Source organism: Montipora capricornis, chromosome 14, assembly GCF_036669925.1.
Source record: "Montipora capricornis isolate CH-2021 chromosome 14, ASM3666992v2, whole genome shotgun sequence".
Taxonomy (NCBI): domain Eukaryota; kingdom Metazoa; phylum Cnidaria; class Anthozoa; order Scleractinia; family Acroporidae; genus Montipora; species Montipora capricornis.
In genome coordinates, this window is record NC_090896.1 from 36235816 (window position 1) to 36260785 (window position 24970).

At 39.0% G+C, this 24970-nt stretch overlaps 2 protein-coding genes across 2 annotated transcripts; one reads left to right on the top strand and one right to left on the bottom strand.

Moving 5' to 3' along the window:
- Positions 1-1074: 1074 nt before the first annotated feature.
- Positions 1075-8674, top strand: LOC138032187 (uncharacterized). Its single transcript, XM_068879796.1, has 6 exons — positions 1075-1264; positions 4190-4245; positions 4353-4446; positions 6990-7071; positions 7575-7633; positions 7705-8674. Exons 1-6 carry the CDS (start codon positions 1204-1206, stop codon positions 7938-7940), a joined length of 588 nt encoding a protein of 195 aa, XP_068735897.1. The 5' UTR covers positions 1075-1203; the 3' UTR covers positions 7941-8674.
- LOC138032186 (uncharacterized) lies at positions 8133-24941 on the bottom strand. The gene is made up of 9 exons (XM_068879795.1): positions 23037-24941; positions 21747-21840; positions 19706-19799; positions 18547-18629; positions 17393-17553; positions 15377-15428; positions 15163-15224; positions 11451-11539; positions 8133-9446 (listed from the first exon to the last, which is right to left on the bottom strand). Exons 1-9 carry the CDS (start codon positions 24866-24868, stop codon positions 8848-8850), a joined length of 3066 nt encoding a protein of 1021 aa, XP_068735896.1. The 5' UTR covers positions 24869-24941; the 3' UTR covers positions 8133-8847.
- Positions 24942-24970: the final 29 nt, after the last annotated feature.

The following is a 24970-nucleotide window of genomic DNA, read 5'->3' on the forward strand; positions in this document are numbered from 1 at the left end:
GCCTAGGAGACATACATATAATAGATTTTGCTCTGTCTGATGCCAGATGATTTACTCATCAATGGGGGGGTAATTCTGGAGTCAATGTTAACAACGTTAACGGTCTATATCCACTCAAAACTATATGTGCCCTATCATTAAATTAAGGTTGCGTTCGATTGACCGTATTCCAGAATGGGAAGGGCAACCCTAAAACCCGGAATCCGGAATCCGGAATCACAGTACAATACAGAGAGTAAAAACTATATCCTAGACATGCATAATTTTCATGCAAAAAACATTTAGGGGGGCCATAAAAATACCATTGGTGCACTATTTGGGGAGGAGGGGGTGGGGGACATTAAAAACTTAATTACTTAAATAATCCGTTCGGTATAATTTTTTAACGAATAAACTTTGGGGCCACTTAAAGAAGATGCTGATAAATTCTGAGTGCTTTCGACCTTTAATAGGCCTTTAGAAACTGAAATAGGAACACTAGACTGCCCTACACACTCAGATTTGATAAGATTTGTGTATCTATGAAAAAAATTAGTGAATCCATGAGGCCCTGCCATGAGGCCAGGATCGGTATCTCGCATTTCAGTGGTGCAACAATTTAGTTTTAATATTATCGGGGATCAGGAGCTCATCAAGAGGAGCCTCTATCTCCTCTAATTCCTTGAGTCAACCCTTTCCCGAGTAAATTTATTTTTAGGAACAGGTTTTTCCCGCGAAAAGTATCATAATTCCCTTGACGCTGAGATAGCTCTGTTTTGATTGGCTTTTACAACAGTGGGCGTGCTGAATCCCCCAAGGGAGATTGGCTTTTACAACAGTGAGTGTGCTGAATCTCCCAAGGGAGGTGTTCTATAAATAAATCCACTCGGGAAAGGGTTGACTCCTAGGCCAAGTATGGGAGATAGAGGCTCCTCTTAATGAGCTCCTGCGGGGAATTGTCCTAATTCCCTGTCCTAAAATGAATATTCATATTATATTTGATGATCAATGAAAGAAAAAAACATTTTAAAATTGGATTTTACACCGGGCCCCAGATTCCTACGTAACTATTGTAGCTCCGTTTGTTGCGTAATCAATGTCACGCACGCGCAAATGTAGATTCTACACGAGGTTGCGTAGAGATACATGAATATCCTCATGTGAGCGAAGTTTATTTCGTTTGCCTTAAATTTTACTCTTCTGTTCAATTTTAAAACACTGGTAATGGACTTACGAAGTAACGGAGAGGATTACTCAATGCAAGACCCGAGCATGGCGTATTCAGGTAAGATTATGTCGTCCTGCACTTTCGTACGTACGTAGACGATCGCCGGTCGAAAAATATTACTGATGAGGTCGATCTGATATCTGTCAAATAATTTTGTACAAAACATAGTTTTTGAAGCGATCGATTGCTCAAACTGAATTAAGGATGAAAAGAAGTGTTTAGTTTCCGTTCTACACAAATTTGAGCAATCGTTGGCTGGGAATTTGTGTAAATAGGTGAGTAAAACATACCTTAGAGCTTATGATTACTTCAGCATACTTGGAAAAAGAACCGAGTCCCTAAAGAAAGGGGTCAAAATCATCTTTTTGACCTTACAATTCATTAGTTGCTTTAACCATCTCCACTGTTAGGTAAAAAGGCCTGGTCAATGTGGTGCATGATAATCCTAGTTTGGGAGGCTGCTTCTGTTGGTAACTAGTCATCTCGCCACCAGGAAGACTCGCCACCAGCAAACTCGCCACCAATATGCAATCACCTTTTAGCTACTAACTATGTTCTACTTGAGAAATGATTGTAGCAAGTTCAGTTTCTTCAAGTACTTTGCCTTACGTCTGCTGTAATAAATCATTACAAGGACATTATTTAGTGGAAGGCGAAGCTATGTTGATTTTTATAAGGAGAAGACTCGCCTTGAGTATGCATTTGCGCGATCCGTTAATAGTTTTCATAATCCAAGCCTAATATGATATTTTCCGAGGCGTATTTTTTATTTCGATCGATCAGTTGGCGCATTTCCCGGTTTTCAAAACTTTTCGAAACTCCGCACTATAAAACCTTCGTTCTCCCTTAGTGATTCCAACATTCATACACTCTTCGGTGATGCAGTTTTCCCTTTCGTAAACAAGCGATGCCATTTGGACGAGAAAATTTCACTGTTAAGTTTGTCATTTGCAATTGAGGAAAAAATACTTAATCTAGGACTAGAAAAAAAATTTAAAAAGTTGATGTGACCCTTGGTGGCGAGTTTACTGGTGGCGAGTCTTCCTGGTGGCGAGGTGACTATAAACCCTTCTGTTGTCGTCAGCAATCATCAGCTGTCACCTATCATTCAGGCCCCAGTTGTTCAAACGATGGATAGCGCGATCCACTGGATAAATCACTAGCAAAACCAATTGAGTTATCCAGTGGATAGCGATTTATCTGGCAGATAGTGCTATTCATTGTTTGAACAACTGGGGCCAGATGGCCTCACTATTCACATAATACACCGATCAATTCGAATCTTCAATAATCCCCCCCCCCTCCCCCACCTCCTGAGCAAAGCCTGGGCATTTGAACTTTTGATGATTGGATCGTTCAAATTCCTGCCCCCTCGAGCCAAAATGGTGTTCAAATGCCCTACCCTATCGTCGGATTTGTCAGTCATACCCAGGGATCTATATTCATTTTTTGATCAAAGTCGTCTGCCGGGCAAGTACATCTTACGATATACTTGCCCAGACAAATTTTGAGTGGCCCAGGAAAAATGCGTAAGTACAGAAAATGGTCGATAAAATCAATTGTAACTTGAGCATTGCAATCGTTTCATGGAAAATACCACGTGGTCAAAGATGGCCTGACGGCTTGAGATTTAAGCTGCATGTTTATTTCTTATTTTCTGGAAGTTTCCATTGAACGGAAAGCAATCAGAACGAAAGTACATTCTATATTATAACATTTGGTGGCATTCGCGAAAAGACATCAAAATTATTAAAACTTCACAAGTTTTTATACTCGTCTGGATGGGTTTTAAGTCGTCTGGGAGGACCGGACCACTGCAAATGTGGATCCCTGCATACCCTACTGAAGAACATACATACATACTTTATTTTAAAAAACACTGTAAAATCTTCTCCTGTTGAAGTTTTGATTTGATCGGCGCATAATACAAGCAGTTAATGATAGATTACATGTATGATTGTGTAAGCTTCTAATGCTGGTTTCTGTCGTCTGAAATTGTTGAGAACAAAATTAATAATTTTATTGTCGTGCAAGTGGCCCGAAGAAGGAAACTTTCAGCAACTTTCTTAAGAATTTTGGACTTGTTCAGAGTGACTGACAGTTGACAGTAGTCACTAAAGGTGCTTTTGCACTTCACAATTTTTCCTACAACTTGTCTTGCAATTAGGTGACAAAAAAAGTTTTCAAATTGCAAAACAAGTTGCTTAATGGGTTTTACACTTGGCAACGTTTCATGCAACTTGTCTCGTTCTTGATGATCGCATGAGGCAAATGCAAGAAATAAATGTGCTGCAAACCGTTGCAACACAAGTTGCAGGACAGATGTTATACTACCCAATGCTTTCAAGAAAAATTACTTGCAATGTTGTGTGAAGGGTTTTGGAAAGTAGAGTTAAATTGTTGTATTATTGCGTTCAACGTGAGAAGGCAATGTCTAATCTTGGGTATCTTGTGCATAGGGTGAGCTTTGGGAAGTTTTTGTTTTTCGTTCGTCTGATTTTTCAGTGCCATCTTGAATTATGTCATACAGGCATGCGCATCTTGGTTTTGATTCATCATATACGCAAATAACGATTGCACCTCATGATGGTTTGAACTGCTGCAGAATTTTGGCAAGGGACATCTTTTAGTAACATTCTCTCAGGCATTCAACATTTCCCAGTTTTCACGAATTTCGTTTTTTGTGAAGTTATCACATCTTTACTCCAAACTTTCCATACTACAAGCCTCAGTTATTGATACTTTTGATAGACGTTCTTTAACACGAATGCATCATCTTCATGGGATCTCGGCTCTTCTAGTGATTCCAACCTCCAAAGATCCCCCAGTGAACACAGTTCATAATCAATGATTATTTCTAGTTTTTATCATAATATGGAATGTGCGTTACTGACAATACAGTTACATGTAGTGTAGTAAACATTACAAGGTCTACAAATGTATGCAATCAAACTAACTTTTTCTTTTCTCTTTTTTTTTCAGTTAATAGAGGATCATTGTCACCATATCTCAACATTGATCCAACATATTTAAATCAGGTATTGAAAATCATGAAAATAACTTTTATTTTGGGCCATTTGTAATTTGGTGGATATGATTCATAAGAATTTTCTTTCTACAAAATGTTATTTATTTTACCTTCAAGGGAGGAGCAGAGTTTGTTTTCCCCACCGACAGTAAAAAGAAGAGAAGCTGGGGTGAACGGATGTTTTCAGGAATTGGAACATCATATATGTGTGGTAGGTGTGCCTGCTTGTTTTGCAATCATCATGAAAAAGCCCTCAGTATATAAAATTGCCCTCGCATTGCTATGCAATGTTTGGCTATAATGAATTAGCCTGGCCATTTTCAACTCAGACAAGTTTTGGATTTCACAGTCCGCCATTACTTACTTTCAAAACTGACCGATTGGACCTCAGAGAGTTGGATCCAGGGAAAAGTGATGTCAAAGGCTCACTTTGACACCTGAACCAGTCAAAACCAGCCAGACTTGGTATTTTACTCTGTCTTTAGAACGCCAGGGTATTTTACTCTGTTTAACGCCAGACGATTTTACTCATCAATGTGGAACCCCCAGGAGTCAATGGGTTAATCACTCATGTCCCCCCCAGTAAAATTTCAGCCTGTGAATGCAGCTTGTTATTATTATGCAAAATGCGAGTTTAAAAGACTGAAACCCCGAAACTCCCAGGTTGCATAATAATTCTGGGATGTACACGCAAAATTATGCATTCTTATTATTAGTGAGCCTTTGACATCTTTATCTCCTTGCTCCAGCTCTCTCAAGACTTTAAAGTTAGCAATGGCAAACCATTAAATAGGAAAATTCCGGTTAAAATAAACAGGTTTCTTTTTTGAAATCAAGGGTTAAAGCATTGGTTGCTTAGTGTTTACCGTAGTTAACATAGATTTGAAATCCAAAGAAAATGAGAGTTCGTTTTTTGGTCACAGGGGCACTTTAAAGGGACACTTCATGTTGGATGCCAAATAATGGGCATAATTATAATTACCTAATAATTACTTGCATTTCTAGACATAGGGGGTTTATCTTATTTTATTAAATTCTCAACCTGGGATAATACATTTCGCATGCTCTGATTGGTTCACTCAATCTCGGTTATCAGCTCATATACCTTAGTTTGACCTTATATGGTAAATGATTGCGTTAGGCGTTGCTAAACTAATTTTGTTTTGGCTGGAAAGCGAAAATTCTCTTCAAATAAAGCCAAAAAAGAAAAAAATCTCTTTCTTGTGGAAAGTTTGGACCAATTCCAACGTTGAGAAGTATAGTACGCGAAAAGGCAAGGATTGTTTTTGTGATGAGCCTGCATCTGTGTGACCACAAGGTATTACATGTACACAACATCGCATCGATTTCCCTTGGAATTTCTTGCTTTTTTCGTTCGTATTTCTTACTTCCAAATTTTGGAAGTTTAAGGAATTAATTTTAATAAAACAATTATTCCATTCGCGCTTGTTGGATATGAGACTGGTTATAGCCAACTCGGCGCTACGCGTCTCATTGGCTATTTATCGTCTCATATCCAACGCGCGCTCATGGAATAATTGTTAAGTAACTTATCTCATCTTATAAATAAAGTAGGTTATCGATAACCTCTGACCGGTCGGCATAGGTGGTTGAGCATAAACTACCGTGTGGGAAGTCATGGGATCAAAACTCCAGCCTTGCCAACACTCAGGATCTTTAACCCATTGGCATTCATTCATGGGTTGGGTGAGATCAATTGTGGCTGCCAGTGGCACCTGTATATGATGATGTCTAATCTCACCCATAGATTGATTACTTGTAAAGCGCATTTGAATACATATGTATGTAAACAGAAAAATGTTAAACATGGCTAAAAAAAATGGTTACAAAAAGGTTTTAAAAAGGTTTAAAATGCGACATTTCGACTTAACCTAAGTCATTATCAAGCGATGAAAATAAAAAGAAAATAAAAATGAACTTGAATATATAATAAAATTAAAGCATGAAGTTATGCTGTTTATCCTAGAGATGCAATCAAGTAAAAAGCTTAGCTCAAATGGAGTTCTCTTAGGTATTGAGTGAAGGCTTGAGTTCCTTAATGAAAAACAGAACACAATTAAACTAAGTCAAATGGCATTTCCTAAGAATAGAGAAATGACTGCTTAAACTAGAGCAGTCATTTCTCTATTCTGTATAAACATGTTACATGTACCATTACTACCGCGTACCGGTGGCTCAGTTGGTTGAGCACCGGGCTGTCACGCGGGAGGTAGTGAGTTCAACTCCCGCCGAACCAACATTCAGGGTCTTTAAATAACTGAGGAGAAAGTGCTGCCTTTGTAATTACATCTGCAAATGGTTAGACTCTCTAGTCTTCTCGGATAAGGACGATAAGCCGGAGGTCCCGTCTCACAACCCTTCAATGTTCATAATCCTGTGGGACGTAAAAGAACCCACACACGTCGCAAAGAGTAGGGCATGTAGTTCCCGCTGTTGTGGTCTGTCTTCTGTGATGTATCATGGTTGGGAGGGCAAATGCTCGGATATATTAGCTACACCAAGCTACTCTAAAAATCGGAGGGTAAATAAAGATATGTGATATGATGATATTACCGGTAACAGTTTCACCCCTGAATCACACTCCCTTTGAGAAGTAAAATCGTCTGGCATTAGACAGGATATAATCTACTGGTGTTACTCTTAAAAAGGCATGGGTTAATGAAAATTGTCATTTTCATTAAGAAGGGTCACGTCCCCTTGATCGAGATTGAAAATCTCTGTATCTTCGAACAGGTTTGGCAGTTGGAGGAACGTGGGGTCTGTATGAGGGATTACGAAGCCCAGATGGGAAGACACTAAAGCTCAGAGTAAACAGGTACTACCGTACTTATTCAGCTATCTCTAATTAGACAGAGTAACATTTTAATACTAAGTATGGCCGGTTCTGGCTGGCATGGGAGTCAAAAGGATTTGAAATCCGAAATGATCTCATCCTTTCTTTTAAGCAATGTTGTAGGCACCCATGCAACTTAGCTAACTTTATCTCGCATGAAAATGAGCATAGACAACAACATTGAAAGGGAAGGGTGTTTGACTACGACTGAGCTCTAAGGAGAGGATCATTTAATCAGGGGTAACTTTTTTTAGTGCTTATCCCAAGCAAGGAGATGGTCGTGCACCGGACAAAAGCAGCAACCTCTGACTTGATTAATCAGTAGTCAAGCAATGGTGATCTGCAGTAACTGGAAGGTTGTGCATGCATTATTGATCTTTCCTCATTATGGGCCATTTTCATACTAAGGCTATAATCTACTTTGTGTCAAAATAGTCGAGATTATATGGAATGATGGTTTTAATTAATTTTCTGTTTTCTCCTAGTGTATTAAATGGCTGCACAAGGAGAGGTCCTTCATTTGGGAACAGCTTAGGAGTTTTAGGTAAGGAGGAACTTAAGTTGTTGTAGGTTGTTGTGTTGGGAAACTTATGAGATTTGTTTTTCACTCTGCAGCCCTTATGTACTGCAGTCTGGACACACTGATTGGCAAGTTGAGAGGTGGTGAAGAGGATGAATATAATTCAGTGGGAGCAGCAACCTTAACTGGTATGATCTTCAAGTCGACAGCTGGATTGCGGCCCATTGCCATTGCAGGTGGCTTGGGTGCCGGTATTGCGACAGCTTATCACTTTGGAGAGAAGCTTTGGAACAGCAGGGGACATTCAATTTCAACACCCAATTGGGCATGAACTGCATTAATTAGATTAAAGGTCTTATAAATTATGCCATTCAAGCAACAAGCTAGCCTCACCTGCAGATATCCTCCCTTCAAGAAAAGCCAGAGGACAAGTGCATATTTTAAGGTCAAAGACACAGAGGTCATTTTGTTGAACAAAATGAATGAGAACATTAATCACGCCTTCAAAGTTGGAGAACTGAGGTTTTTGGGATTAAAATGTATTTGATTGAAGACAAACGTATGAATACATGTATAATATGTTTTATGTACTCTAATGTGTAAGATTGATCTTGGATGCCAAAATGTTATTACTGTAGAATTACTTGGAGTTATAAAAATTAAAGTAAATTTAAATTTTTGCCCAACCTTTTTGCCCAACCTTTTGAGTGCCACCAATGTCATAGCGAGAACAAAGCGAGAACAATGTTGTTGCAATTGATGTTGAATTGACCGTGGCCCTGCACAATGGTTTGCAAAAAAATGATTTGATTGGTTATTTTCTCGAAAAAGGTGTGTTTTGTGCAGGGTCAAGGCCAAAGATATGGACAAAAACATGAAACAAATGAACTTGTCAAGTTTCATAACCATCTCCATGTATTAAATATGGTGCCAATCCAAAAATAATACTATAGGGTTAACATAGTCTTTGTTTTTATCATTATTTATTCTCTCTAGTCTTGCAGAAAAATTACTTTGTGAATGTGTGCTATGCGAGTGTTAAAATAAACCATTGCTTTACACTTCTCTGCCACAGTATTATGCATTCTAAAGATTTGTCCAGGGTTAACCCTGCACTTAATGAACAAATTCCACAAGTTGGTTAAAACCAGCGTAAAGGACTCATAACTTTGCAAAATACATGTACCAATAGGATTTTCAGAAAATAATTAAATTTATTTTATTTTATTTGGCACTGTTCAGGTTGAAGGAGGGTGTGGTGGGGGTATCCCCATGTAATGTTGTCCTTGGAATCTGGGATCAGAACCTTGCAGTGGAAGCATAGGGTGTCTTATGGCAAACCCAGAGGGTGTTCCCACTGGCCAGGGTCCTTGGAAACGAGGTCCTCCAGATAAGGGCCTAAGAGGCTCACATAGAAGCATTCCTTGAAAGTGTCTTATGTGTGGAGGTACAGGTGTCATATTCAATTGACCCCTAGGAGGTGGACCAGAGGGAGGAAACCTTCCAAAAGGTATCCCTCTTGGTGGTGCCACAGGTCCCATACCAGAGTGCTGTGTAGAAGTGAAATGGTCCATAAAAGGTCTCCCAACTGCTGGTGGGGCAAACCTTGGTTTGTGCCAAGACATTGGTCCCCTTTGCATTGCTTCAGTGTTGTTAAATACAGAGTGCTGTGTTGAAGTGGAATGGTCCATAAAAGGTCTCCCAACTGCTTCATGCGAAGACATTGGTCCCTTTTGCATGGCTTCAGGGTTGTTAAACAATGTCTCTTGATTTGAAGTGAGATCAAGATTAACAGGCTGATGTTTTGCTCGATTTTTCCAACTCCTTTTCCTGTTACCTAAAAAAAAAAACAATGAAAAAATTTAATTATGCATACAAGTAAGTAATGAAATTCTCTGGGATGATTCTCATTGTATAATGTGTCACACTTGCTTCCTTTGCATGGGCTGACAGAAATATTGGGTTTTGTGCCTGGGAAGATGAGCAAGACCTTAAAAGTGTCAATTACATCAAAAACTCCTTTCTGCTAAACAATTCCCTGCACTTGTCACTTTTTAGAGGCTTCTAAAAGTGGAAAAATGGTTGCAATGTTGATCTGCAGCTGCACAAGGAAGGGGAATGGGCTTAATACTGGGTTGATGTCACAGACTGCTTTGCATTGTGATAGTTCTTTGAAAACAGGGATGCAAAGTAATTTTTGACATCAACCCAATTCCCATTCATTGCTCAGTCATAGATCAAACTACAGCCATTTTCCCCGTCTTTCAAAGTGAATATAAAAAGTTAATCTTGTAAAACATTGTAAAAATTAACAACACAATATATTTTTGAGACGATTTCAGAGAATAAATAAAGCAGAAAAGTTTGTTGAGGTGGAAGTCACTTAAAGTTTAAAGCTCTAAATAATTTAGCACCAATTCACAATTGTGATCAGCCCCTGCAAGTGCTCAACATAAGAGGTCGTCCGCGATGGCCAGAAAGTTTACTGGGACACCAGTTTTTTGTAAAATGAAAAGCCTGGTTGTCCAAAGAAAAAAATAATGGATAAGCCAGCCAAAAATAGAAAATGAATTACATGTTAAGGTTGAGATTTGCCGCAGCTGAGCATTTTCCTGTGTTTGAATATCTGTGGCTTTTACAACACATGGTCAGTTAGAAAAATGCAAGAGACAATATCACAAGCATGTAGGGGGTGATGGCTGAGATCAAAGTCTCCATTTTGAAAATGCTAAAACTTAAACCCAGACTTCCACAAAACTTATAACTAAGGGATACTCAAGCTCCAGCATCATGCGATTGCATCTCAACACGGTGTGCATCATAAAGGGTTTCCTAATGAGCAAACAAGCATTTCTCAGGGCAACCAAAGTGACAGGTTTAGTTGCCTGGATTTTTTTAGAATTTTGAGGACTGGCCGCTATGTTTTTCAAATGAAACAAAACAGTATTTGCGCTTGAATAGAGTTTAATTCGTGGAGGATTAAGGGGTAATTTTCTAAAGAGACTAGGGCAATAAGAGAAACACAAAAGTTTGGTTTTATGAATGGAATTGGTAAAGGTAAAGTAAAGTGCTTCTCAAGTCGAATATTTCTGTCTATATTAATCTCCTCACCAAAAGCAAAGATGTCTTGCCACTCTTACCTCAAAATTTGGCTTTTTATCTTGTGGGCAAGATGTGCAAACTTATCAAAACTGGCAGTACTTTCGAGCCACGACCACAATGTGAGAAGCATGGGTCTATTCTCGATTTTAAGTCACAAATTGCTTTGCATTCCTGTTTTGAAAGAAATTTTGCATTGCAAAGTAGTTTGTAATGTAAAATCAAGAATAGACCCATTTCCCTTGCATCACGGTCGTGCGTCAAAATTACTGCTAGTTCTGCCAAGTTTACGTGGCTTGCACAGCACAGAAAAAGTGAAATTCTGGGTGAGTCAGAGGTGACATAATTATGTTCAATTTGGATGGAGAGATTTAAAATTATTAGGAACAAGGAATATTAAGAGTTTACGTGCACTTTAGACAATTAAAAGAAAGATCTCAGAGTTGACATTTTGAGTGTTAGTCCTTTGTGAAAGCAAACTAGCTCTAATGAAAGGCTGATGCTCAAAAAGTCTGCTTACAAATCTTGTGTTCATGACTAATCCTTGAGGATCAGTTTGGGAACTAAAACGGTTGCCCTTTTTTGTTTTGGGACTCCAGCATGACTGCATGACAACAGGTGTATACTATCTCCTGAATGTACATGCATATCAACTGCAGCTGTTACACTCTTGGCTTTAAAATATAAAACATATACCATTCTCGTTTCCATTTGCAAACTCTTTTATCTTGTCACTACAAACCTTTCTGAGTTTCCTGGTGGACAGTTTCTCCACCCGCTTCATTCATTTTTTGGGAAGAAGTATTCTCTGCCGACCCCCTTTTAGCCACTCTGTTTGTGAAAAAAGGAGTGTTGAAAATGATATGATCAGTTGTTATTGAGGTGCAGTAGTATGGGATTTATTACTGCCATTATTGTTAGACTTGTCTTTGAACGTTACTGCTTAATCCATTGACTCCTGGGAGAGAGACTTCAACACTTTCCCCTCTAAGAGTGACATTTACAGATTTTACTCAGACTCCTTAGGGGTGAAAGGGTTAAAAGTCAGATTGTCTAACACAAGTTTTACTTGTCAACTGTGGGCATCCTGGGGCACCTGTGAAGTGAATTCTCCCTCTTGCGAGAAATAACAAGTCTGTCGTGGTGTGTAACAACTTGATGACTCACCCGTGCAAGTTGGGGGGGGGGGGGGGGGGGAAGGGGTGGAAGCAAGCAGTGGTGTGTGACTGACTTTCCTCAGCAAGTTAAAGTGGTACTATGATCAAAAAATCATTTCCTTTTTTTCTTCAGATTTTGAAAGCGTGTTCGCTTAACACCTAACTGGCAAAATTTTGAGCTTTGAGCTTTATCAAAAGGCTGTTTATTATGAGTGTAAGTTTTGGATTTCACGGTCCACCATTACGCAAGTTCAAAACTGGCCGATTGGACCTCAGAGGGTTGGATCTAGAGAAAATGATGTTACTTACTCACTAGCTTAAAATTTCAGCTTGTAAACACAATTTATTATAATTTTTATATGCCAAACACGGGTTTAAAAGTCTGAAAGCCCGAAACTCCCGTGCTGCATATTAATTCAGACACATACACACGCATTGCATTCTTAAACTAGTGAGTCTTTGATGTCATTAATTTTTCTCCTCGACCCAGCTCTCTCAAGATTTTAAAGTTAGTAAAGGCGGACCAATAAATAAGAAAATTCCAGGTGTCTTTTTTATATCAGAACTTAAAACTTGGGTGAGTTTGTGTTTACTTAACATAGTTTTGAAATCCCAAGAAAAAAAAGAATTGAATATCAGAAAAGCAGGCAAAATAGTTGATTGGGAGACAGAGAGGAGCAAGTAAGATGACATAACCACAATGTGAGTCTTTGACGTCATTAATTTTTCACGGCTCGGGTGTTTTCACGAGATCGTACACATAGTGGAACCGTGCCTGTCAAAAAGTCGACCTGCTTTTTTCAGGTCCCAAACTTGCACAGTCACTTAGCCATTTAAAAATTTGTCCAGTTCTAACGGCCCCGTGTGAACACAAGGTGGAACTGTACAAGTTCTTGTCCATGCACAAATTTGTTTGGATCCGTGTAAACAGGGTCTAAGGAGACTCGAAAGGGTTTTTAGCCGTGCATACATGCGTAACCTACACACGCGTAACCTACACACGCCATAACTAAGAAACATATGCATCAGCCAAATGAATCAAATTTCAATCAAAACTTGTGCGCACAACACACTGGAAGGGAAAATACAGTGTAAAATCGCACAAACCAGAAACAAAATCTGCGAAAAAAAAAATGTCTTTATCTCGAAATTTTGCTTGGTGACAAATCTTGATTTTTTGAATGCACATATCCACAATGGCACTTCAAATACAAAAAGTTTTGGGGAAAGTTATCTAGTACAATTTCTGTAAACTATAAAATGCCTTTTTCCGATGTATCTTAATTCTACTGGATAACTTTTTGTCATACTCTCTAAGAATTTAGGGAGATTTCCAACAAAGAAATAAAAACGGTAAGGTCACCGATTTGGTTTTTCAGATAATTTTCAAAAACTGAAATTTAGAGGGCCTTTTTGTGGACCTGGCGTGTTGTTTATACTTTGCCTACACTATGAAATATCCTTCTTTGGTATCTTTCATCGTTGCACAAACACCATAGCTGCAATGAAAAACTCTTTCGAGCCTCCTTAACCAGTACTGTTCATGGGAAGGTCAATGAAGTGGGGAAGTACATGTTCAAGAATTTGAACACTATCCCCTACCCAGTAGTTCAAAGCCATCTTTGGGCATCTGGGGAGCAGTTCAGTTTGATTTGACAACTGACAGCTACCAAGCACTTAGTCTGCAGTGCACGTGTATTTTAGTAGTCACACACTCAGTATGTCCTTCGCAGAATGTTTAGCCGCCATCTTGAATTTCTGAAGTAGACGAAGAATCTTGTGGAGAGGAATAGATTGCCACCAAGTGGGTGGGTCCCTGCCAATATCCATCTAAGATGGCGGTTTGATAGACTGCAGGCAAAAGAGAGGTCAGCCACTTTCCCTATAACAGGGTTTGTGCTACTCCTTGAAGTCCTTGAAAAGCCCTGAAATTTAATTTTGGACTTCCAGGGTGCTTGAAAAGCCCTTGAAAAAAGGATTTGGTGGGGAAACTGCTTGAAAATCCTTGAATTTTTGCTTGGGTGAAAATTGTTGAGATTGCATAATGCTAAGTTAAAGAGACATTTCAAAAATTGAGCCCCAACTTGACTACTAGGGAAAGATTTAATGCAAATTTAAATAAAATACCAGTGCATGCACTTAACTTGCAGGACATGGGAAAGAATATCAAGGTACTAGGCTTTTTCTTGCAAACACTTCTTGAAAACGTAATTTCTTGTTCCTAAAAACTCCTTGAATAATCCTGGAATTTTATGTACAAAATCCAGCATGAACGCTGCTATAAGACCTACCTGCACTGTAGGCTACCAAACACTTAATCTATTTAACTGAAGAGCAGTTAACCACAAATTCGCAACCTAGAACCCAGTAGTCAACTTCAATGGGATTTTGCATCATAAGTAATATTTAACTTCCAAAAGAAAACTTAATATGATTCATGTGACCCTGCTAATTACCCTTCCTTGCAGTCTTATGGACTGACTCACAAAAGGTACAGCTAAAACAAGATGGGGCTGAAAGCTCAATTAGACCACAGCCCCATAGCCAGTGGTAATTAGCTGGGGGTCCATTTTGACCACAGAAGAAAACCTAAGAACCAGGAGAAAATCCTTGAGTCAGGTTTAGATCAACTGAAACAGAGCAAATCTAATTGAAAAGGTGGGAGAAGCAGATAATGATCACTAGGACAGCTCTAGCCTAACTCTCCAGGGAGTACAACACTGGCTTTTCCCAGATGGTTATCCATTATTGACCCCATTTCCATTTGCAACAGGACCTAACTTTGATGAACTGACAGGAACCAGTCTTTTTTGTTGGGCAATCTGTATGCCATAAAGCCGCGGCTACATGAGGGCTTTTTGTCTCGCGCCAGTGATGCGATTTTTTTCAGATTTTGTTGTGTCGCCTGTGCGACAGGCCTAGGGTGGCTACACTTGTGACAAATTTTGGTGACAAATTGAAGGCCGCGTGAATCGCATACTTCAAGAGACCTGACATTTCTACTTTAATTTCATTGGCTAAATAATCTTTAGTCTCGTCGCAAATGCGGGCAAAAAGTTGCAGGGTGGGTACACGGGCAACTATCTCTGCGATTTTGTCGCAAAAGTTTCAACTCTGGCGACTTTTTCTTGGCGATTTTTTCACCTGTCGCTTCACCAGCTCAAGGGTGGTTACACATGCGATTTTCATCTCACGCTGGCAACACGACAAAGTTTGAAAAAATGGCATCACCAGCACGAGCAAAAAATTGCTCGTGTAGCCGCGGCTTAATGCACTGCTCTAAATCCTTAATTTTACCTTTCTTTCTTCCTGCTGGATTTTGCCCGTGCCTCCTCCTCGTCATCTGAATAGTCTATTACCTACAACAAAAACAACAGCATATAAATAGTTTTCTTACTGGACTACCCACAACAAATGGAATCTTTCTTTCAAACATATCAGTTTATGCACATTTCACAACATTACAAAGTCGTGTCCTCTTGGAATAAGGAAAAATTAATATCAAATTCACCTCGACTGGTGGTTCTTCGTCGTGCTCCCATGAAGCATCAGATCCTTTTAACCTATGAGGTATGAAATGAATATTAAAAACTAGGAAAAAAATTACATTTTAAAGAATCTGTGGTGTTTCTTGATAACAGTAAAAATGATCTACAATCCTGAACCAAGTTGCTCAAAAGCTGATCAACACTGAAATCTGACAAGTAAAATCATTTTGATGAGTAAAATCATCTGGTGTTAGACAGAGTAATATATATTAAGTGTCACTCTAAGGGGCCAATGGGTCAATTAAATACAAACCCAGGTATGGATTTTTCCCTTCAAAAAAACCCTAACCTAAGATTGAAATTTTATGCTAAAGAGAAGCAACATCTAGTCAATTTTGGAGGCTAAAAACTCTTGTCAAAACTTTTCCTCATCAGAAAATAGATGGCAATTTAAGTTTCCTGTAATGCAGGTACCTTAAACAGGCTTTGAACAACTGCACTCTGAACAAAACCAGTTGAGATCTTTCCCAATTTTGTCCTTTTAGGCCATAATCTTATATAACACCCCATATTGGGTAAATTTGTCTTCCATATTGGAATGGTTATCTAGACCCCAGTTCGCCTCTAAATATATCAAGGCTCAATATTTACTCACTACCGGGTGAGTAAATATTATACTGTTTCATGGTGTTGTAATTTCTATTATTTTGTATTGTCGTTGGTCATTGACTTTTGCAAACTTAGTGGCTCCTAAAGGAACTGTTTGTTAGAAGAACATTCAGGCAATTCAACATGCTTCGTCTTTTGTTGCATGTGGTAATTTTGGTTTCAGCTCATTTTAACAGTGATTCAACATATGCAGACTAAGTTCATCTTTTGAAAACATACATTTTCTGTCCCTGAAAAAACCTGTCGGCCAACTGTTGGCCAACGGTCGGTACTTAAGGCTGTCGGTTATTTGTTGGCCGACAGTTGGCCAATAGCCTGTGTACATCCACCTCCTCCCCAGGTATTGACCAACAGTCGGTTGCGGGGAGCTCTTCTTCACAATAATATTACCCCATGTTGTTCAGGAAAAACTGAAAATAACCTACAATTAGTGGCAAAAAGTCTTGGGAAACTCACCCTTTTAAGCTGGTTTTTCTAACTAGTTTCTTATTTAGTCAATAGTGAACAGTGATTTCCTAGTCTATTTCATCAACATTGATTAGCAAGGGAGGGAAGGCAAGGCTGTTGCCTAACAGGAGCCCGGTAGCCTGGGGCTCCCAAAGAATAGCTATGGGCGCCTTAATTTTTCACAGCAACACCTTTCACTTCATATGTTGGGCTCCTAAGTTCTCAGCGTTTAGCTCTGAGGGCTCCTTTAAAATTTTCTTAGGCAGCAGCCTTGGAAGGGGACTTCTATTTGCTCCAGTTGCCGCTTTTGAGGAATTTTGACAGATATGCTTACAGTTAAAAACGTCTGAGAGATTTTCAGGCCCATCCTAGCATTTACCAGGCTCCCAACTACTTTTGCCACTGATTGTAGCTAAATTGTTTCAGGAAGAAAGGGGAAGCCATTATTATTCATAAGATTTACTTCAGAACAGTTTTTTTTAAATAAGGACTGGTCTAGTCGTGTGTATGAAAGAGGCATGGGAAATTTGTTATTGGTAAAACAAGAACATTCTTTTCACTTTAATAGCTGTATACACATGCTGTAGCACTCTGCGATGTTGGTCTGGCCGGTTTAGGCCGGTTTGGACGTCAAAGGGTTAATGGGGACATAGTAGTTCACTCTGTCTAACGCCAGATGATTTTATTCGTCAATGGGGAACCCCTGGGAGTCAATGGGTTAATCACTCACTGAAAAACTATGTCCTCATTAATCACTGACTGAAAAACTAAGTCTGGCCAGTTTAGGCCAGTTTGGACGTCAAAGGGTTAAATGATTGTGGTTATTGGTTCACTGTATTCAGATGGAAAAGGCAATTCTGAAGGTAGTGCCATTTGACTAAAATCAAGTTAAAAGTCAAGGTAAAATCAAGTTGATGTCTTACTTTTTCAGCTGAGACACAAAGACATAGTGGGAATATTCCATGATGTCAGGAGCATAGAGGACTTTATCTCCCACAAGAACATTTTTCTCCTTGATATCAGACTCCTTGTTAAATCTGACAGAATAAAATGGTCTCTGCACTGGTCCAAATGTCTCAAACACCTGCAAAGTGATATCAGTACCACCAGTATGTAGTCTAAAAAATTTCCTATGAATTGAATTCAGCCAGACTTGCTGCGATTTTCATAATTCTGCGGAATCTCACCTTCAAGTGCAAAGCGCCAAACTGCGTTCTGGCTTCCATCAAACAATTTCCAAACATAACTGAGAAGATCCACTCTGCCTCCAGAAAGTGAAGCGGAGTTTTTGTTTAGTTCACTGCTTGAATACCATTATGATATCTTTGTGGAGGTTCTTCAGAAGAGACTCGTACAGCTTCCATCGCTTTCCATCGGCATCAACTTCAAATGTACCAATGTAGCGTGGGAACCAATGATGCTGATTGGCAATATTGATGTTGGCATCTGTGGTTTTGGCTCAACCCTCGGCTTGGCATCAGAAGTTTGATTGATGGAAGCCAACATGCAGTTTGGCCATTGGCACATGAAGATGAGATTCCACAGAATTAAGAAAATCACAGTAATGCTTTCATGATAGCCTCTCTAGAACTTTTGAGAACTACAGTACTGGGAGGTAACTCATGCCAATCTGAACATCTGACGACCACAGCAACTTTAAGTGGGGAAGCCAAGTTTGAATAACTAGACACGAGTGTTGTTTTTCTTAGAGTGCATAATATTCCACTGTTTTACATAACTGCAAATTACTCTGACTTAAACCAGAACAGCAGCCAGCAGAGTACAGTACATGTACATATAGCCTAACTGAAAGCATTTTAGTACCATTTTGTGAAAAAAGCAGCTCATAGCTATCCAGCAAGTTCAACTAAGTTTGATAAATATTGTCCCCAACCCAATAGCACAGCACTTATTAAACAATGGTGACAGCAACGAAAACACTGAAAATCAGCGTATTTAATCACTGGACAAAGCCATAGATTTGTGTGCTCTGCTCAGGAGTCAGACATGGCTCCAGTCAGAGTTAGGTATCCATATCTTTATATATGACTGAGAAAAAATGACACAGAATACTCACCAACCCAAGGCAAGATCTGTTCTCCAAGAAAATAATGCTCTCTTCATCCAAAGCAGGGGTGCATGGTAAAGCTCTTACTACAACTGCAAATAATGGAAAGGAAAAAAGTGATAAACTGTTTGAAAGACAAAATTTACATAATAATATAAAATTATTTTAATGCATTGTTCAGAATCAATCCCTTTATTTCAGAATAAATTGTATGTAAAATACATGCTTTTTCTTCCTGACCTTTTAAAGCAAAATATTAATATTGCTGATAATAATTATTATTATTATTATTATCACAATTGTAATCAGTAGCATTATTTTACTCATAAAAGTGAGAGGAATAATCATCATGTAAATTCTTACGAGACATGTCAATATAATGCAGTATCAACATCTCAACTTTCTCAGCCATTGTATGGTTGGATGAAAACTTGAAATAATTGATGTCGCAGCATCAAAAAACAGTTTGCTCATGTAAGCTCTGGTACTGCTATAAATCCAGTTCTCATTTGATTTTGATAAGTATACTTCCTCACATCCTGTTCATTGACATGAATAAAGATCTTGAGAATGTTGAATTTCCAGTGTTTAATTACTAAGTTAATTACAATTACCGGTACCTGATTCTCAGTTCAGACAAACAGTCATAGAAAAATGGGGCACTTTCCTTCCATTTTGGTCAAAATTCTCAGTAAGAAAACTATTCCAAAAATTTCAAGTGGAGAATGAAACAGCTGTCCACTCCAAGTTTATGTCTTTTTTTGGTTAAGTTCACATCATTAAATAAATATAAAAATAAAATTAATAAAACAAAAGCACACCGTCAAATTAAAATGAGGAACCCTGATTTATTTACATGTTTGCATAATTTCCTGTAATGGGTTATTCCAGAAAAAATCCACACCCCCCCCCCCCTCCCCAATGGATGGGGTAGTCTTTTAACCCCCCCTCTCACCTGGATTTCCTGATACACAAGCCCCCCCCCCCCCCTCTCCTGTCTGGATTTCCAAGACAAAAGACCCCACCTCCCGTCTGGATTTCCAGGGTGTTTGATCCCCCCCCCCCCTCCTGCGAGAATTTCCAGAATCCCATCCATTGGGAGGGGGTGGGGGGGTTACTAACCCATTGTTTATCTTTTTTTCATAGCAGCTTACAACGGTACATGTACCTAAGGTTTCCACAACACTGAAAACAAGTCCAATTTCCACAAGTTGAACATTTCCATCTATGCTTATATCAAGCTCTGGTACCTCAGGAAGCTCCTAAAGAGAATCGATCAGAACATACTGAATTTTATTCATTACTTGTAAAATTCATTAATAATTTATGAGGGTGCAAACCAATCCCAGCACAGTATTCAGATCACATGTACACAACTGTAAATAAAACCCCAATACAAATCAACCGAATTATTAAACAGTAGAATTAACTTTTGATACAAACTCCTGCTCAGCTAATTAGTATTCATTAACTTTTGATACAGATCTCTTTTGATTAATATAACAATTACTTTGCATTCAATTTAATGTATTCATTTCACAAGCAAGATAAAATATTCGCGTCCCATCTGTATGGATGTTTACAATGGCTCGCCTATCGGCTCGCCATTGTAAACGCCCATACGGATCTCCCGCTCATATTTTATCTACTTCTTGGTCATCCTTATTATTTTAATTCAAATGATACATGTACATGCACAGTATATGGAATTATGCAAGTTGAGGAGCTGTTACTTGTGCCTAGGGCGAAAACAAAATCCAAGATCTGCACGGTTATTGATTTTAGATGAAAGCGTGATTTATGAAATAAAGGTATATATTTGAAAAGCTGGTTACAGACGAAAGGGAGAAGTGATCCTCATACGTATCTGGACAAATTAAGCACTACTGTAGTCTCTTATATAGACACCTGAAAAATTCAGGTGGCTCCAACAGAATTTGAACGCATGACCTCTGCGATGCAGGTGCAATGCTCTTGACTACCAACTGAGCTATGAAGGCACTAAGTTGGGAGAACATAAAACACTTAATAAAATATATACTTTCACCCATTGACTCCTAGGAGAGGGACTTAATAGACTTTACTCTGTCTAACGCCAAACGATTTTCTTCATCAATGGGGGCAGTCCAGGGCAGTTCAGGTATCAAATATGGGTTAAAGTCCATTTCATTCATCAAGTCCTTTCACAGTAACACATGTGCCCAACAAAATGACCTGCTCTCACTATAGTGCCTTCATAGCACAGTCGGGAGAGCATTGGACTGGTATCACAGAGGTCATGGGTTCAAATCCTGTTGGAGTTACCTGAAGACAATATTGCTTAAATGTCCAAATAAGTGCAATGAACACTTCTCCCTTTCATCTTAAGTGTGACTTGTTACATTCGCAGCTATTTCAAAGCCTACAATAATAAATGACTATTTAACAATAATTTTAAGTATTGTAGGGAATGGAGTGGCATCTTTTCTCAATCAACATTTTCTTTAACTGTCCATTTGCTATATTGTCAGGGATGTAACCAAAATGTTGTAAAGATGGTAATATGCACTTAACAGGTAGAAGGCCCAGTTGGACACGCATGTGACGTGTCCCTTCTAGCGGAGTCTGCGGCATGCTTAACCAAAAAATTTTGAATAGGAGGTGATTTTTTCCAGCTGGCGGCTTCTCTCTACGTCCCTGATTGTAGTTCTAATTAAAGTGTCTATCACCTCAAAATCCCATTCCACTCAACAATTCTCTGCACTTATCTGACAGTAATTCACTCTTTGATTTGCTAAACTCTCTCCCTCAACATCACTGTTTTAGTGAGCCTCATAAAGAGCGGAAAACTGGTTGTAATTTGATCGACGACTATACGTAAGGAGGAGGAATGGCTTTGCACTGAGATAGCTCTTTGAAAACAAAGATACAAAGTACTTTGTGTTGTCAACCGAATATTGAACCCCCTCATTGCTCACTCATGGATGAAACTATGACCACTTTTCTTGAGGTTCTAAAAACAATACAATATATTTGGCACAATTTCGGGGTCCAATATGTAAACTGGAAAAGCTTGTTGAGTGATAGGCACTTTAAGCCAGAAATCTGAGCCAATCAAAGCCAAGGAAATATTCAAAATAAATGTTATTTCAATCATTAATTTGTGAAGTCTTTTGTGTTGAATAAAAAAATAATGGTTAATTTAAAAGAATAATAAAAATGACAGAAACCTTTATCAAAATTTCACTTTTTGTTTTCAGCGGACCAACTTGAACTTTCTCTTCCTCTCTTTCAATTTCCTTTCTGATATCTTCCAACTCTTCACTGAAAAAGCAAACAGGAGACAACATAATAATATTATTCAATAAAAAGAAAGAGTGACATTCTAGTCCTGTCGTGTTAGGACCCCAACCACTTTTTATTTATGCAAACAATGTATCTCTCCCAAGGGGTTTTTTGGGAACAAGGGAACAAAAGTCATGGTTAATTTGAACTGGGGAAAAGGGGCACATAAACAATTTTTAGATTTTTTAGATTTACAGACTTTGCCAGTCAAGCTGGCAGAGCGCCACAACAGCTTGTGCCAATTACTGTGGCCCCTTTTTTACCCTCCCAACCATGATACTCAACAGAAGACAGACCACAACACCGGGAACTACATGCCCGTGTTAGGGATCAAAAAGTTGGGAACAAGTTTGAAAGTAATTCCAGGAACAAGGAACACAAGCAATTATTTTTTGAGGGAACAAGGTAACAAGGGAACAAGCCTCCCTCCCCCTCCCCCCTTCCCCATCCTGGGAGGGACTTGATGATGTACATCAAAGTGAAATTCAGGTAAGTAATTAATGACTGCTAACTACATAGTCTGATTCTTAAGTTAACTGGATTCTTTCAGGAGTTTATCTACAGTCTCAGACATATTCCCTTCTCGTGCGTTCCCTGCCGCTCCCAATGTTCAAGGCTGTTGCCTAACAGGAGCCCGGTAGCCCGGGGCTCCCAAAGAATAGCTCTGGGCTCCTTAATTTTTCACAGCAACACCTTTAACTTCATATGTTGGGCTCCTAAGTTCTCAGCATTTAGCTCTGAGGGCCCCTTTAAAATTTTCTTAGGCAGCAGCCTTGCAATGTTGTTTCTCGCAGTTCAGTCACCAAATCTTTCACAGCAACATTGGGAAGGGAAGAGGCAGAAGTGTCCCAACAATTATGTCTGGGACTGTAGTTCATCTCTCTGTAAATTTCCAGCAAGTATGAAGCAGCAATTTTGTGGCATCAAAATTAATGTGTCAGTTGGCGTATCTTGGTACTGACCAAGTTAAGGTTCAAGAGATCTAGAAAAGACTTTGACAAAGAGATTCATGATATGACAATGTATGCTCTAGTAGAAGGGAAAGCCTGAAAAATTCTGGCTTGAGCAGAATTTGAATCCACAACCTCTGCGATACCAGTGCATAAGCAATGTTCACACTGCAGTGATTCCATAGTTCAGTTACGTATGTCTAGTTGAGAGTGGTCACTACTTACTCAGAGCTGGAATCAGAACTGGTCAAACTTTCACTTGAAGAGCTCTCATCATCTGAGTCTGAAGAATTTTTGCGCAAAGAAGAGGCTTCATCTTTGATATTTTCCCTCTGAGTTGAACTCTCTGCACTGATTACTTCCAGCTCCTTGTCCATGGTAGTCATGGCGTAAACTTGAATGGCTTTATCAGAATCTGAAGATATGCTCTGAGAATCCAGCACACCTGCTACTTTGAGTCCAGTGTCTTGAGGTACTGGTAACTGCGCAGTGTTTTGTATCGCTTTTAGCTCCTGCAACCCAGTTTTTCGCTCTTCAATCATGGAGACATCATCCTCCAAATCAACACTGTGAATAAAGTTTTTCTTTCCTTCTAAGAAAGTACCATTCTCTAATACAGAGGTGTAATAAGCACAAGAGTTCACAGTGTTGTTGTTTTCTACTTCTTCACTACAACTATCTCTGTCATCAGCACTCTTCAAACTAACTGCCCCTTCAAACCTTTCTGTGGGTGTTTCATTCCGTGAACACAAAAAACTTGTGTCTTTTTCTGGTTTCATCCCATGTACCTCAATTACAGGATCTTCAATCTTGGATGCATCCTCCTGCAAAACCACACTCTCAATACAGTTTCCCTGTTGCTCCAAGGAAGTACACTTCTCTGACACAGAAATTAAATCACAAGCATCCACTGCCTTGTTATTTGTCATTTCTTGACCACACTTATCTCCAATAAGACCAATTTCCTTCACATTTAAGATCCCTTCAGACAATTCTTTGGGTGTTTCATTCTGTGAACATAAAAAACTTGTGTCTTTTTCTAGTTTCACCTCATGTAACTCAATTGCAGGATCTTGAATCTTGGATGCATCCTCCTCCAAAACCACACTCCCAATATAGTTTCTCTGATGTTCCAAGGAAGTGCATTTCTCTGACAAAGAAATTAAATCACAATCATCCACTGCCTTGTTGTTTGTCATTTCTTGATGGCACCCATCTGCAACATCATTCATTCTTCTTTCAGTGTGTGTCCCATTCTCAGAAAATGAAAAACTCACATCTTTTTCTGGTTTCATCCCATTTACCTCAATTACAGGATCTTCAGTCCTGGATGCACCCTCCTCCAAAACCACACTCCCAATATAGTTTCTCTGTTGTTCCAAGGAAGTACATTTCTCTGACACAGAAATTAAATCACAGGCATCCACTGCCTTGTTTGTCCTTTCTTGAAGGCACCTATCTCCAATAGGACCATCCTTCAAATTTAAGATCCCTTCAGACCTTTCTGAAAGTGTGTCATTTACTGAACAAAGACTAACAACTTCTTGTGATTTCCCATTACGTAACTCAATTTCTGGCTCTTCAGTCACATTATCTTCCGAATTTACAACGTTAATATGACTTTTTTGTTCTGCCAAGGATGTAACTTCTGCTGATGCAGGAGTTAAATTAGCACAAGCATCTACAGGGTTGTTGTTTTCCATTTCTTGACTTCGTCCACCCCCGGACATTTCTTTGGTCATTTCGTTTTCTGAACGTGAATGATCAACGACATTTGAGCAAAGAACTCTCAGTTTGTTTCCATAAGCACCATTTGTTATAACTGAAACATCACAAATATCTTCTTTTGAAGAAAAAACTGTTTCGTTTGCAATTCCGGACGTTTTGTCTGATTCTGTTTCAACGCCAGCATTTCCTGAACTTTCTTCATCTGAAACAGAAGTACGTTGAAGAGAATTGCCATTTTCCTCTGATTGATGCAAACATATAACGTCACCTTCCTTGATTTGGTCGTTTTCTTCCATATTTGATTGTCCTGAAGTGTCAAAAGGCTCCATTTCTAACTAACGAGGCCACATGGAGGCATCTAAAAATGATTAGCCCACCATCTTTACACCACGTGCTGAATACACTAAAATAAGGAATACATATAGTACTTG

Coding starts and splice junctions, on each gene's coding strand:
- LOC138032187 (XM_068879796.1), top strand. CDS start 1,204: ATGGACTTACGAAGTAACGGAGAGGATTACTCAATGCAAGACCCGAGC. Junction 4,447..6,989: donor TGGAACATCATATATGTGTG/GTAGGTGTGCCT, acceptor ATCTTCGAACAG/GTTTGGCAGTTGGAGGAACG. Junction 7,072..7,574: donor CTAAAGCTCAGAGTAAACAG/GTACTACCGTAC, acceptor GTTTTCTCCTAG/TGTATTAAATGGCTGCACAA.
- LOC138032186 (XM_068879795.1), bottom strand. CDS start 24,868: ATGGAGCCTTTTGACACTTCAGGACAATCAAATATGGAAGAAAACGAC. Junction 21,841..23,036: donor AGTTCTGATTCCAGCTCTGA/GTAAGTAGTGAC, acceptor TTGCTTTTTCAG/TGAAGAGTTGGAAGATATCA. Junction 18,630..19,705: donor CAGTGTTGTGGAAACCTTAG/GTACATGTACCG, acceptor CATTATTTGCAG/TTGTAGTAAGAGCTTTACCA.